Source organism: Halyomorpha halys, unplaced genomic scaffold (genome assembly GCF_000696795.3).
Source record: "Halyomorpha halys isolate HHAL.00 unplaced genomic scaffold, Hhal_1.1 Scaffold315.1, whole genome shotgun sequence".
In the NCBI taxonomy this organism is placed as follows: Eukaryota; Metazoa; Arthropoda; class Insecta; order Hemiptera; family Pentatomidae; genus Halyomorpha; species Halyomorpha halys.
In genome coordinates, this window is record NW_027105587.1 from 245,817 (window position 1) to 261,105 (window position 15,289).

The window sequence follows — 15,289 nt, forward strand, 5'->3', positions numbered from 1 at the left end:
TTAAGGTAAGGTAAATTATAAATAATAATGTTAAATAATTGAATAGATTGTAGGATCATACAAATAATGGAAACTTTTGTAATAGATGTCCCTGAAGATGGCCGAATTGGCCGAAACGTTGGACGTGTAAATGAAATAAATGTTTTGAGACTAAAATTTGGATAGTGTGTTGAATTATTTAGTGAAAAAATTATATTAATGCAGAATACATATGATGTCAACAGTCATGTTAGGATATTATCAGATGTATCCAGTACATGATAATATAACAAAGTCCTAAGTCTCTTAAATTATAGTCAATCACTAATTGAAACGTTTCAGCAAATCGTACATCGGGAAAACATCTGTAGCAGTAAATGTGAGAATTGCTGTCTCTTGTCTGAATTACTCTATTATCTTTTTTTGTGTTGATGATGCAGGAGTTGGTGAAAATTTGACTCGCTAGATATTTAGTGAGATTTGAGGAGTGATTTTGGAACCTGCCTACAATATCCTTGCAGTGATTTTGTCTCTTTTTTTAAGTTTTTCTTTTCAATTTCTTTTAAAGTTAGGTAATTTTTATTTTCACACACAGATATATGGAATATGTCATAAGGGTCATTGCGATCGTGCGAAATTTGGAATTCAAGTTTTTTGACGGAAATTCACCATTTGAGGTCTCCTGTGTGGTCAGTGTGTGTGAAGAGCCCAGCTCAAAAATGAAAAGTTGTAAATAATTGAATGAACTCACTGGAAGAGCTACTTTATAGGATCGACTTTTTTTATTTTTATTTTCTTCTAAATAGCTCTACGATTTTGATTAAACTCGGCAAATCAAAGAAAAATTAAGTAGTCAATAATATCAGATAGAACTTACCGATCATATATATAGAACGAATTTTTAAAAAAATCTTCCCTTAAATACCTTTAGTATTGCTTATTTCAAATAAATACGCAGTCCTCATAGCTAGCAATAATAAATAATGAATAAATAAAACAATGATATTAAGGAATTTGATTAATAATTAAAGGATAAAAAAGTAGTTCCATATCTATATAAATTCAGAGACGAGTTCGAATCGGCTAAAACCGAGACAACCCGATCTATACCGATCTTATTTGTACTACACGGATTCATAATATTTTGTTAAACTGTTGTATTAGAAAGAACTAGACGTATATTCGTTATTTTCTCCTCTAGAAACCCTAAAATACAAATTCTTACAGTAAAAGAAATTTGTGTGTTCCTGGTTGTTGACTTTACATAGCAAAAAATATTATACTTTTAAAGACTAAAAATGTTTTAAAAAAATTGTAAATCCTGGAGAATAAACGCAGATTCATTTTTCGATTTATAGCATTTAAATTTTAAATATAACTAACTCCATTGAACGATATTTACTAAAATCTAAGGGAAGAAGTATTGGTGATATCTAGAGAGAGTGAGAAATACTTAATTCATCCATACTGGCCAAATACATCGGGTTGCTACATTACACAGCATACTAATCAATCCGTGATCGGATATATAGAAATTACATATATTTACATGATATAATAAAAAAGGAAGAAAACAGTTTTTTTTTCCCCTTAGTTTCCTTTTACAATCAATTCCAGTCCACACACACTAAATACAAATATTTCAATTCATTCCTTTTTTTTCTTTCCCTTTCTTGTTCCTTCCATTTGACTATTTTACAATTTTTATTTCAAATTCACTCTCAGATCCTCTCCGGTGACCCGTTAAACAAATTCGCTATTAGACGGCAATGTGAGATCAGATCATTAATAATAGTCACAACAGTAGACCAGTTTACCGAAAAACAAACAAATAAATACATCTTACCAAAACAAACCTAATACATAGATTTAAAGGAAAAAGTTGGTTAAATGAAATACTTGAATAGATAAATAAGTTAAAAAAAAACAAATAAATAAAAATAATAATACTAATAAAATAAACTTTAATGAATAAATAAGTTAAAACACACAAATCGACAGGTTCACATATTATATTTATTTTAATAGATATATAATTAATTTTTATATAATAAAAAGGAATCTTTGTAAAAAATAAACTTGAATTACTGGACCGAATTACATGATTTTTTTTTCAAAATGTCTCCTGTCACTATGGGGAGGTTTAAAGATATTAAAATCACGTAATTCTCAGGAAGAAAAAAAAGTTATGAACAAAATTAAGCGTTTTGGTTTTTAGCTCGGAAAGTAAATTTTTTTTTAACGGTTATTGTATAGCCATTGATCCGTCTCCTTTCTCAAATTGGTTGAGTCTTGTTGAAGTTACTTTTATATTTCATATTTTACAAAAACATTCAATGTAGGGTCAACATTTTGGGCTAAAAAAATTTATTTTCTGATTTTTTTTCGAATATTCGTATTTAAGGGTTTCTTGAGGTGCTGAATACGAAAATTTATTTCACTCCTAAAAAATCTTTTAAACACTTTGATGGGTCAGTATGTCTGAATTGTTTTAATATAGTACAAATGTACTGATATAGTAACACAGTTAGCAGATTTTCCGAATTATTAGAAAACAAAATGAAGAGTTTCTTGAGGTGCTAAAAAACAAATGACATCTTCTATAGTAATAGCGAAGCATTGCCAGGTCATCTAGTTTGAACATAAAAATCCGCTATTATTTATTTATTTGTTTGTTTTAAAAAAAATCTATTAAGCGTATTTTTTCGATTTTTTAACGTCATCACATGAGTTTCAAAGATCTGCTTTGATGACATTATTTAAAATAATTTCTACTTTGTATATTTATTGATATAGTTTTAACTAATGACCAAAAAGCTATTTACCGAATAACCTCGATTAAGTGCTCTCCAATGCCATTCAGTTTAGTTAGTAGACTGGAATGGATGAGACTAAATGAAGGCTAGATGAAGTTAGTGGAGAGGTTTCCTGCCTTGACTAGACAATTACACCGAATGGTCCTTCAAACAAACACGATTTGGAGGATGGCATGAAATTCTTCCAAAATTCTTATGACATGTACTGGAAATTCTGAGCCAAATTTAGTCATAAATAAAACCGATGTTTCTCCATAATAAAGATCCGTTATAGTATAATAATTTTTTTTTTTATTTATCCAAATATGGAATATATAGTAAGGGGAAGTAATGAGATAAAAAACTGTCGGAAAAATTTCAAATTCGAGTATTCGACGGAAATACATGTTTTGAGTTAATTTACGCCGAAAACTGAAGAGCTACAAACAAAATTTAATGTTTTTGGTTTGTAGCTCTTACGTTGACCCTACATAGGCCTTTGATTTCTTTTAAAAAATGTAAAATATAGAACTAACTTCAATACGACTCAACCAATTTACGGAAAGAGATGGATCGATTACTATACAATAACCGTAAAACAAAAATCTACTTTCCGAGCTGCAAACCAAAAACACTTAATTTTGTTCATAAATTTTTAGTTTTCGACTGACATGTCTTGAGTTCCCTTGAGTCTAAATAACTAAGTCTCGCAAAATGAACAGCTCAAAAACAAAAAGTCCTGCGAAACTGAAATTACATAATTGCCTTTTTCCCCAATTAAGGGTAACTACTTGATAAGGCTTGATGAACCCCAGGAGGGCTTCAGAACCCACAGAGTTGACTCACGGCTACGGTGTAACAGAAAATAAATATCTGCCACAGGATTCGGGTCGTTGATGTTAGTACCATAGTGTATTACTGTGCCACCCGCGTACAATTAAGTAGGTTTTATATCAGATAGGTGTTATTCTCATTGAAGTAGTTTAGCAGGGCCTAAAATTCCAAATTCCGTATTCTAAAACACCTTTTTAATTTTGTTTATTTGAAATAATTAACCATTTAGTATTATACAGTAATAAAAATTATATAAATGTGAACTATGAAATAATTGTATAAATGACTATAGGAGACAATGAGGGAATAGAGACAGTTTATAGACTGGAAGGTCGGAGACAACCCAGCTTGCCCGATCTCTTCTAATCGAAATCACCAAGCCCTGTATCATTATTTTTTGATAAACTGTTGTATTATTGGCGGGAACAAAGTTGTTAAAAAATATATTTCGGGTTCAATATAACGTACATAATTCTATAATGCCTTTAATTTTAACAAATTTTATCTTGTCACAAAAATATATGCTTATTTTTCACGCGATTTATAATTTCTAATATATTAAGTTTGAACTATATCAATTTCAGGCGCTTTTTAAATATTGCTCAATTTAACTATATTAAAGTCTGTTTTTCCCGCTTTAATCAAATATTTCAAAAGTGATATAGGAGAGTCACTCCCCAGGGGTCTTAGCAAGGCGGGTCCGGCGAGGAAGGATTGCCATTTTTTGTGTTATGATCTCCTCTTGTGAGACTGTGGCATGTCGTACATCGACCAACCTACTCGCTATATTTGTCCATTTGAAAAGTCAGAAAAGTAAGGCTACCACGGAGGGGGGAGTGTAGGGTTTCATGCCGTTTTTCAATTTTATGCACTTTTTAAACATTGCTCTATTTAACTATCTTTAAGTCTGCTCATCCCGTTTTAAGTAAATATAATTATAAAAAATTTTAGGCTAATTTCCAAGTCATTCCCCCACATTCTAATATTCTATCAGAGACAAGACAATATCAGTAACCTCAGTAATACATTTCGGTCACAGTCTGCTACTTAATGTAGATCAGTTTCCGATGCATGATCTCAGAAATAACATGTTTAATCACGAAATGCTCCACAGATCTATAGATGTCTTTTGAGTCTGCAATAGCCTGTGATCCTATTAGGATTGGAGTTAATTTCTGTTTAGGTCTAGCAGCCAATTAGTTCTAGAAGTCGAGGGTTTATTAATTAATAGATTGGCCTGCTTTCCTCCATGCTCAATATGGAAAATATGGCTGGAGACTTTTTCTTTTCTTTTCAATTGGCAAAAACGTATGTTTTTAATTACATCATTCTCCGAACAATATAACCTATCAGCTTAATTCAATAGAATCGAAATATATTTTTATTGATATTATTTTAATAAAACAATAATTCTTGATTCAACACTTACCTTGCCCCTAGGCCACGTGCACTGGCGATTCTCTTCGTTGAGACAGGCCATCTCCTCCGGCTCTGTCTTATAATTCCAGTCTATAGAGGAACCCACGAAGTTGAAGAACATGGAAGGGATCTGGGTGCCTGTTGGTTCGTTGTTTCCAGCCTCGACGAGAAGCACTCTCCAGTGAGGGACTTCTGACAATCTGCTGGCTACCACGCAGCCCGCACTTCCTCCACCGACAACAATGAAGTCGTACTCCCTATCGGGTACAGATCTGGACTCCGGGCGACCACAAGGATCTTCGAGGTCGCACTGGCTCCTGACAAATACCTCGAGAAGGCCCATGAAGAGCATGTATGCTGAACCGCCGCATGTGGATGCCAGGGTCGGACCCGGCTGCGTCACCGGGCAGTTGCAGTTCATTATCTGCAAAGAAAAAGCAATTTATCAATATCATAAGGTATTTAAAAAATAAATAAATAAAATGATGTATATATTTGGTAAGATATGCAAAGAAAATAAAAATAGTCATACTTTATATGCATCTAATAAAATATACAAAACTATTCTGTAACCATATAGCAACGCTCGAAATATAATTCATGACAAGTTCATTTTGTAACATGAAAGTTAATTTCGGTAAGTGAGTGAACTCAATATTACTTGGCAACGCCGCTCAGTGTAACTAAAAATGAACCAAAACCAGAATTTTAAGCACTACTTAACTAATTAGTATGGTATAAAACAATCACCATTAGCCAAATGACGAAAATTTGTCATCTGTATGTTACAGAAAATAATTGATTTTTGTTCTTTTAATTCTAAACTAATTAAATGTTTACCCAACAGGTATAATTGCAATTAAGAACTGATTTCAGATTCGGTTGCGTTGCATAACGGTGCAAACTTAAAAAACAAAACAAAGTAAAAGTGGATTATTCGGTGTTGCGTATAGGAGAATTTTATTCAAGGCCTAAAGGCTTGGGAATTCGGATATTTATTTTAGTTATATTATTGTTAATTTTCTGATGCAATTTTAATCAAAACAAAATGTGTCTAAAATAGATGACGAAATAAAAATATGTGAAGACAATTTATTTGATTGTAAGTGTAGTGATAACTTTGCAACATTCCGCTTCATACTAGAACATGTTTCGAACGCCACCATACGCTGAAGAAATATTATTAATTTATGAAATTAAAGATTCGAAAATAATTTACTTCATCTAACAAAAAAGAGAATAATAACTTTCAGTTTTTAGTAATTCATTTAGTATTTTTGTGGATTTATTTTTTTTAACCTCAGATAACAAAATATTCCCACTATTATGAAAAAGGGGAAGGTAGGGAAGGACATCAAACTCCATATCATTAAAGCAATACATCTTCTAACACTATTATATTATATGGCAGTGAAAGTTGTGCCACACCAGACAAGCACTTGAGCAGGATTACGGCTGCTGAAATAGAATTTTGCGAAGTATATTGGGTCAAAACTAGGAGAGACAGGATATGAAATGAAAGAATAAGAAAACAACTTTAGATCCCCTCAGTGAAATCACAGCTTCGATGGTATGGATACGTCTGTAGAATGGGGGAAGACAGAGTGTCAAGAAGATGTATGGAGGCGATGCTGGTATGATGGTAGAAGACAACGAAGCAGACCTAGAAATAGCTATATGGAGCATATCCAACGAGGTCTGGAAAGAGGAAAAACGCTGGATCAGATGAAGATACTTGCCAGAGATCGAACAGTGTGGACCAAGTTATTAGAGGCTCCTCCACGCTAAAAGGTACCTTAGGAGGATGAGAAAGACGAAGAAAAGCAAAATAAAATAATTACACATTTATATATAAAGACAAATTATATGAATATAAAAAAACTGAAAAATAAATGACTTTTAACAAATACGTTGTTTTTATATAGACGATTGCTACTGATAGTGTCAAAGAATCCCGGCCAGAATTTATATGGGATAGCATTACAACCCTCTGAAAAATAATTAATACAAATTTATTAATTTATTTTTTGTAATATTTAATGTTTTTACTCAAAAATATTGCCAAATGTGATTTAGATAAAATTTACTATTTTTCTTTTTAAGTACTGAATATTTGTTCCGACTACAATTTTATAACCTTAATTTATAATTTATGAGTTTATTTTTTCACTGAATCTATGATCTTGTAATAAAATATATATTTTTTTATGATAGGATTATAGAGAACTTTGATGTTTTAAACAAGTGTGCCAGAATATAGGAAATTAGTTGAGGCTCAAGATTTATTCTTTAAATTACTGGACGAATATGTGTTAAGCGATTCCAAGGAAATGGTGTTAAAAACTATCAAATACGAATAATTATTATGATTTAGGACTTAACTTAGGACACCTGAACTTTTATTTTTTAGTGTTTAAAAAATAAATATTAGCATCAAAACAATTTATATTTCTTTATAAGTCCAACGTTTCGGCCTCAAGGACAATCCTAATACAATTTTAGAACCACATAAATTTAAAAAAAAAACTTTATGCAGGCTATTCTGCCTAGGTCATTAATTTCAGTTCACAATTACCCTATTTTGTCAATTCTTCGTATTAAATTAGAAATTAAAACTTTTAATCACAGTTGATTTTCACTATTATAATTTATCACAAAGATATTTATTTATTATATATATATTTATTTTTAATTAATAATTTTGAATAACTATGATTATCATTTAGCATTACTCTATTATTACTGTTAATATATTATAGGCATACACTATTACTATAGCTTTATAGTTCACATTCATTTTCTAAACACTATGCGTGTACTGAAAATAAATATATTCTTTATTTCAAAATAAATAAACCGGATTTTTTAATTTACATTTCGATACACTTGGGAATGATATTTATATATATGGTTCTTGACGTTTTTTAGAATGTTACTGGCGCAAGGCCGTGCTTCGGATAAGCACACCCTTTTCTTCCTACCATCCAGTCCTGGCCTTTATTATTTTTTTTTTACTCTTTTTTTTTTTTTAAATAATACGGTTATTAAGGGTTATGAATTCTGATATGTAATAATTTAGGAAGGTTGAGGTTGTTAGGGTTTTTGATTTTCCAGAAAATTACATATATTTTTCCACTTTTTTTACTACATATATTTATTCACTTACCTACATACGGAATACATAGTAAGGGAAATTATCCCGTTCTTGAAATAAATCGAATTTGAGTTTTCTAATTTTTTTTTGGTTCCCTGAGTCCAAAAAAATTTTTCTTGCAAAATGTTCTGTGTCTGAACAGCCTAGTTCGAAAACAAAAAGCCGTACCAAACTGAAATTTAATTAAGAGGGATATGTGCTTGGGATATTACAGCAACTTTTTCGATAAAAAGTTAAACTCCATAAAATCAAATGACCGAAAGTGCCCCTTAATTGATAAATTTTTGACATTTTTTCGATTTTCTTGAAAACGATTTTTTTTAAACCCTCCATATCAATATAGAATTTAATGGTATTATGAGCCATCTTTTATCTTTATTATAATAGTCTGACAGTGATTAAATAATGAATTTTTTTTAATTCTTACACTAAAGTACCTTAGATTTTGTTTATTTGAAAACAACAAACAGTACATATTGTTGGAAATAATAAAAAATGGATAAATAAAACATACTAAAGGATTTCATGAATAAATAAAAGACAAAAAAGGAAATATCCAATTCTAACAGGATAAGCCGAGACTGCCAAATCTTTTTGGATTCATTATTTCTTCTCCAAATCTTGTTTAAATGTTCTATTCTTGGCAAAAATATAAAGCTTATATTCGTTATTCCCACCTTGAGAAATCCTAAAATATAATTTTTAATTTTTATAATTTTCGATTTTCTCGAACACGACTCGATTTTTTTAAACTCGCCATGTCAATGTAGAATTTGATGGTTTTTAATATAAGCCATGTTTTATTCTCATCGTAATAGTCTGACAGGGGTTAAATAATAATGATTTTGATTATTTGAAAAAATAAACAGTACACATTATTACCAATAATAAACAATGGATAAATAAAAAATACTAAAGAATTTTATGGATAAAAAAGGAGATTAAAAGGAGAAATAGAAATATCAGATTATAACAGGAAAAACCGAGGCCATCCGACCTTTCTCGATTGATTTGCGGCTTGGTTATATTTTGTTGTAACTATTATATTCTTGGCAGCAGAAATACGATATTTATTTATCAATGGTTCATTCATGAAGAAGGGTCGTTTCCATGACAATTTTAGCTATTAGTTTCAACTATAGCTAATTTTAGCTAATATTATATTTATTTATCAATGGTTCATTCATGAAGAAGGGTCGTTTCCATGACAATTTTAGCTATTAGTTTCAACTATAGCTAATTTTAGCTAATATTATATTTATTTATCAATGGTTCATTCATGAAGAAGGGTCGTTTCCATGACAATTTTAGCTATTAGTTTCAACTATAGCTAATTTTAGCTAATATTATATTTATTTATCAATGGTTCATTCATGAAGAAGGGTCGTTTCAACTATAACTAATTTTTGCCCATTTCAGCTTGGCAGGAACAAAATTTATATTCAATATTCACACCTCGAGAAACATTATAATACAAATTTTTATAACAACAGAAAAATAAAAATGTTATATTCATAATTTTGGCTTCTCTGGTCTTGGATTTTTCTTTTCTTTTTTTTTTTTTTTCAATCACGAAAATAGCGATAACTTCAACTCTAATCCATTAAACTACACAAAATTTGGGGACGTAAGTAGTTTGGCAAACCAAGGATATGTGATGCGCGCTCAGAACCAGACTTATTTTTTTAGTTTACCATATTAATTCTAAAAAAAAAAATTGTATTTAGTAAATACGTAGAAAATAAGTAAAACTGCTTTCACTATTATGCGTAAAAATTATATTAAAAAAAATAAAAATCCTTTCGCATAAGGAGAATATATCTAATATTGTTAAATTTGGTGTGTTTTTGATAGAAACAACTTCTTGGTCTGAGGCCAAAAACAGACTTATCTCATTACATTTCAGTTCATGAATCTATAGGTGTTAGAGGTATAAAAGAGATTTGTAACTAATTGAAAAATGAATGGAACATACATATTGCGAAATGTTTATTTCTAACATTACATATTATGGTGGCCTTAACAAATTTATTCTAAAAGGCCAAGATCAAAATTAATGGGAATGTTTAAAAAACCATAGCCCAAAAAATGGGTCACCCTTTCTATTGAGTTTTGTTCCTCTGCATTATTATCTAATTTTCGTTGTGATTTTGTAACAGAACTGATATTTTGGAACCGAAAGAAGGGATCAATAATTATTTTAGAAAGCTTTGGTATTGAGTCTCTATTCCAAAATAATTAATGAATTATTTCAATATATTTTTCCTATATATTTACCCATAAGTAAATATTTTATAGTAAATATTTTGTTGGTAATTATTATTATCTGTGGTAAATGAGTGAAATAATTATTAAGTCAGTATAAAATACATTTTGGGTAATTATGTGTTGTCATTTATTTTCATTTTGATGGTTTTATTTTTATAAATTAACCAAAACTTAAATATAAAAACTGATTCCAATGTTATACGGATGAAGAAATATTAATCGATCAATATACATTTTTATCTTTCAAGTAAGATGGAAAAGTATTTGATGTAAACCATACTCGTGATTCACATATTCGGAACCATATATGAATGAGAGTATATTAAAATAAAATAATCATAAATGGAGTGGAATAGATCAGTGGTAAAGTACTCTGCTACTATAACTCTAAGGACTCGGCTTTGAATCCGGCTGTGGCAAATCATTATTTATTCTGTTACTGTTGCCGTGAGTCAACCCTGTGGGTTCGGGGGGGCCTCCCGGGACAACCCAGACTCATAACGTGGGTGTTATTAAGTGGGGAAGAGTCTGGCGATCTAGCATGGTACTGAACAAATCACCTCCTTGCACAACCTTAGGTCTAATAACAGTACTTCCTTACAAAGTACTGCTTGGTAAAGCGATACAGATTTTTTTTAAACATATAGTATGGGAAAAAAACCAAACTCAAAATCCCAAGAAACTGCAGATATTTATCAATAATTAAACTACTTCATTAATAGAAATAAAAAATTCATTAAGATAACTGTGTTATATTTCGCCAAAATGTTGAGATTATTTTCATCCTACACTACGCAATGTTCAATTTGAATTACATTTCTTATTAATTTAAACAAAACAAAAATATATATTATTTTTTCTATTTATATTCGATATTTTTAAACCTGATAAAATCTCAAAACCTATTTATATTATATAGTGGTCAAGTCGCATCCCTAAACTCATATAAGTTTAATCCTAATCGAGGTATTATAGTATAATAGTTTTCAAGTGATTTAGATTGCACAGTTTGCAATTATATTAATTATTGCTGGTATGCCCGGTCAATCCAAACCGATACAGGATAAGACAACAAAATCTCACAATTTTACACATCATCCTTCCCATACTACCTTATAAACATGAAGTGCAAATTAATGCTTGGAGCCTCAAAGGGAGAATGTATATAAATATTAAGACAAAAAAGAAAACAAGGAGGACATTATTTTGGGCTGCTATTCGAGTATCACAATACCCTGATATGAAGCAACATAATCCCCCCCCCATAATTTATATATCTGGTCCCCCTTATGTATATATTTGTATAACTATCAACATCTTAGCTTTGGATTAGCATAACTGGACAGGTAGATGACAGCAACTGAAATTTAAAGATCACTGGTTAGAATTTCTTTTCTAACTGGTCAAAAAGTTAAAAGTTAAATTAATGAATCTCTGACAAAGAAGGATACCACGTAGAACAAGACTAGGTATTAATTGTTATTACGATATGACAATGTCTTAACACGAACAGTTCCACTTACCATTTTATCACAATCAACCTGTTTCACACTTAAATAGGTACATTCTTGAATAAAGTGATTAAATTTGTATGTTATCTTGAATATTCTCGAATTAGCAGAGGTTATGTACACAATATGATATTAAACCTTATACTCGAACGATACTTATGCGATTACAAGAATCAAGTCGGGAACACCTAAAGAGTACCAGAATTTAGGAGCTATTTAAATTAGCAATCCCAATTTGGTTACAGATACTCAGATCATCATTGCGTCTTTTTTCGGTTACTGAACTAACATTCATGTCACAGACCGTAAAAGGCATACGATTGCAGAAGAAAACATCGAAGAAAATTCCATTGGTTCTGAGGAATATTCTCTTGAGCACTTCGGTTCATCTCTTCTCGAACACTATTAAATACCATACATACCTTGACCAGCTGACTGTAAACCAGGAAGGCAAGAAGAAGGACGACCATAACAAAGTGGTTGGAGTAGAATATCCTGTACATCGTGAAAGATGGAGTCTCCGGGTACCATTAAACCATCGAACTGAACCGGACGTCTCAATTTACTGATTCATCCAGATCTTTCGCAATTGTGGATATCGCTGAAGGTAGAGGGTGTAGTGGGGAAAGGAGCCCCACCTCAGCCTAAAAACCTAATTATCGATGTATTAGGCTCTTGCACGAGCTTCCTTCCAATATTTCTCAATCAATAATATTAGTATTTTATAGTCTGGATGAGATTTGACTTCTGAACATAAAAAGCCTTTTTACATTCTGCTCATACCTTATCATTAACTATATACCAGAAATTTCTATCCGTCTGTCTACAAAATGGATCTCGAAATACCACGAAGAGATTTTATTTTAACTTTATAATTAAATTATAGTGTAATCTCGGTAATCGGAACACTCTTGTAATCTGACCTTTCGTAAAAAAAAAGTTAGTTTTTTTGAGAAAACTCAACTCGCAATAACATTTTTCTTTTCAAATAAAAGTTCAGATGTGTAAACAACATTTTTACTTCCCCATCTCTAGGCAAGTTATTTTAATCACCGTTAACATAGTAAGTGGACATTTTTACAGTTTGGATATTTGGTAATATAATTCCTATGAAAGTATAAAATATATTTTGTTGGAATTATAAATATTTGTATAAATCATTTCATTCTGTAAAACTAATTGAAGTATGTATTATAAGTAGTAATATGTAGAAATATATATTATACAAAATTGTTGGTAAACTCATTTTTTTTTATCACGTTTTAAATGGATCCATACAAATAGTATTTTATATTTTTCTGTATAATTTTTTTCACTTATAAATGAACAGTGTTATAGTTTTAACAAATTCAATCATGATTTAGCATTACTGGGGATCTAAAAGAAAACAATTATTTTTAATTACTAAAACTTCAAATTGTCAAATTTCCAATAAAATATGTAAAAAAAAAAAATAAATAAATACAAATATTTATCCACATTCATAATTTTAAATTTTTTTTACACTATTTTTTTCAAATATTTTCTGTAATCCGAACTTTTCAGTTATTCTAACAACCCCTGCAGCAATTAGTTATGATTAGGAAGATTACACTGTATAAACTATTAAATGATAGTTTGAGAAATGTTGAATAATTGAAGAAAAAAAACCATAGCCCTACATGAAACATAATTTGTACAAAAATAAACATTCCTTTTATTTTTAAAACATTTTTTACATGAATATATTTGTTTCAATATGTTGGTAACGTTTCAGTCTATTTAATTTAGTACATTTTTAAACCGTTCTTCTACTTTTACACCCCTTGATCAGTTTTATTTTATTATATATTTGATTTAGATTCATATTTGTATTTATTAAAATCATGATAGTTAGTATGTTCTTTTATTTATATATTTCTTTATTAATATTATTTTCAATTATTTATTAAAACTTTTCTTATAATTCAGTGAGTTATTGTTATCATTTACATTTTTTTTCTACTTTTCTCTCTTTTTTTTCCCGTTTTATTCTTCTATATCTTTACATATTGTATAAATGAATATTCGATCAATAATACTTAATACCCCTGATTTTTGGAAGATTGTATTAATTCTCTTCAAGAAAATATACAATACATTTACACCCCAGTCACTTTATTAAATTTATTTTGTTTCATAAGCTCTACACCATGGAAATAATAGTCAATAATGTAGGTAATTTTTTCTTGGGTCTTTTTATCTTGTTTTTAATCTCCAAGAGAGGACTGTTGATTGTCAATTTTTGATTTTCCTTTATCGATAATTCTGCATTCTTAACTGATTTTAAACTTTGTCTGAGATAAAATCTATCGAGTTTGTTCATAAAATAAATAACATGTGTAATAGTTATTTTATCAAAAAATTCGAATTTTTATATTTAGTAAAAGAATGTAAATAATTAATATTCAAAATAATTCATGTTTACTGTTTTCTAAATGTCTTATATATTTCTATGTAACAACTTTTAGGAAAATTAAAAACCCTTAAAACTCCAATTTTCCCTTATTTATACATTTGATGACGTTTTAGAGCAAATTTGTGTCAATTTTCAAATTTAATTTCTAGTGGTTAATAAGTTAGAGATCATAATGTTAGGCTAGTGGGCTAAAAAAGTTTTTGAATTTGAATAAAAAAGTGACAAAAAAGTTTTATTATAACTGTAATATGTTAAACCTGAACAGAATGACTTGCAAAATTTTAAGTGTTGTGAGGCTGTGAAATTATAATTTAAGATTTGTCTTGTCATAATTGTTCTTGCTGGTGGACAGGTTGTCTGAAATATTGGACATTTTAAATTATTAATAGTGTTGAGACTTTATGGATGTTGAAAAAAAAAATCTGTACCACTACAAACCATGAGAGGCAAGGGTCCAGTACTGATACTAGACCAACGGTTATGCAAGGAGATAATTAGACCTGGACAGAATGGCTTGCAAAATTTTAAGAGTTATTGTGAGGCTGTGAAATTATAATTTAAGATTTGTCTTGTCCTAAATGGTCATAATTGTCCTTGATGGTGGACAGGTTGTCTGAAACATTACACATTTTAAGTTATTAATAGTGTTGAGACTTTATGGATATTGAAAAAAAAAAAATTTGTACCGCTATAAACCATGAGAGGCAAGGATGCAGTAGTGATACTAGACCAACGGTTGTGCAAGGAGATGATTTGGTCTAAATCATGCTCGACCGCCAGATTTTCATCTATTTTAGGATACCCACTTGATAATGCTGGGAGGGCTTCGAACCCACAGGGCTGACTCACGGCTACAGTGAAAAAGACAATAATTATCTGCCAGAGCCGGATT

At 30.0% G+C, this 15,289-nt stretch overlaps 1 protein-coding gene across 6 annotated transcripts in view; it reads right to left on the bottom strand.

Annotated features, from left to right (window-relative positions):
• Nucleotides 1-15,289, bottom strand: part of Gld (Glucose dehydrogenase) — a 313,323-nt gene that overhangs the window by 22,015 nt on the left and 276,019 nt on the right. For 5 of the 6 annotated variants that reach the window (XM_067052258.1, XM_067052270.1, XM_067052261.1 and 2 more), the window contains one exon: nt 5,038-5,451. In XM_067052258.1, coding sequence (XP_066908359.1) covers nt 5,038-5,451 — 414 coding nt within the window. Of the gene's footprint in view, nt 1-5,037; nt 5,452-12,382; nt 12,463-15,289 lie in introns of those variants that run through there. The other variant, XM_014421367.2, reaches the window with a different exon arrangement.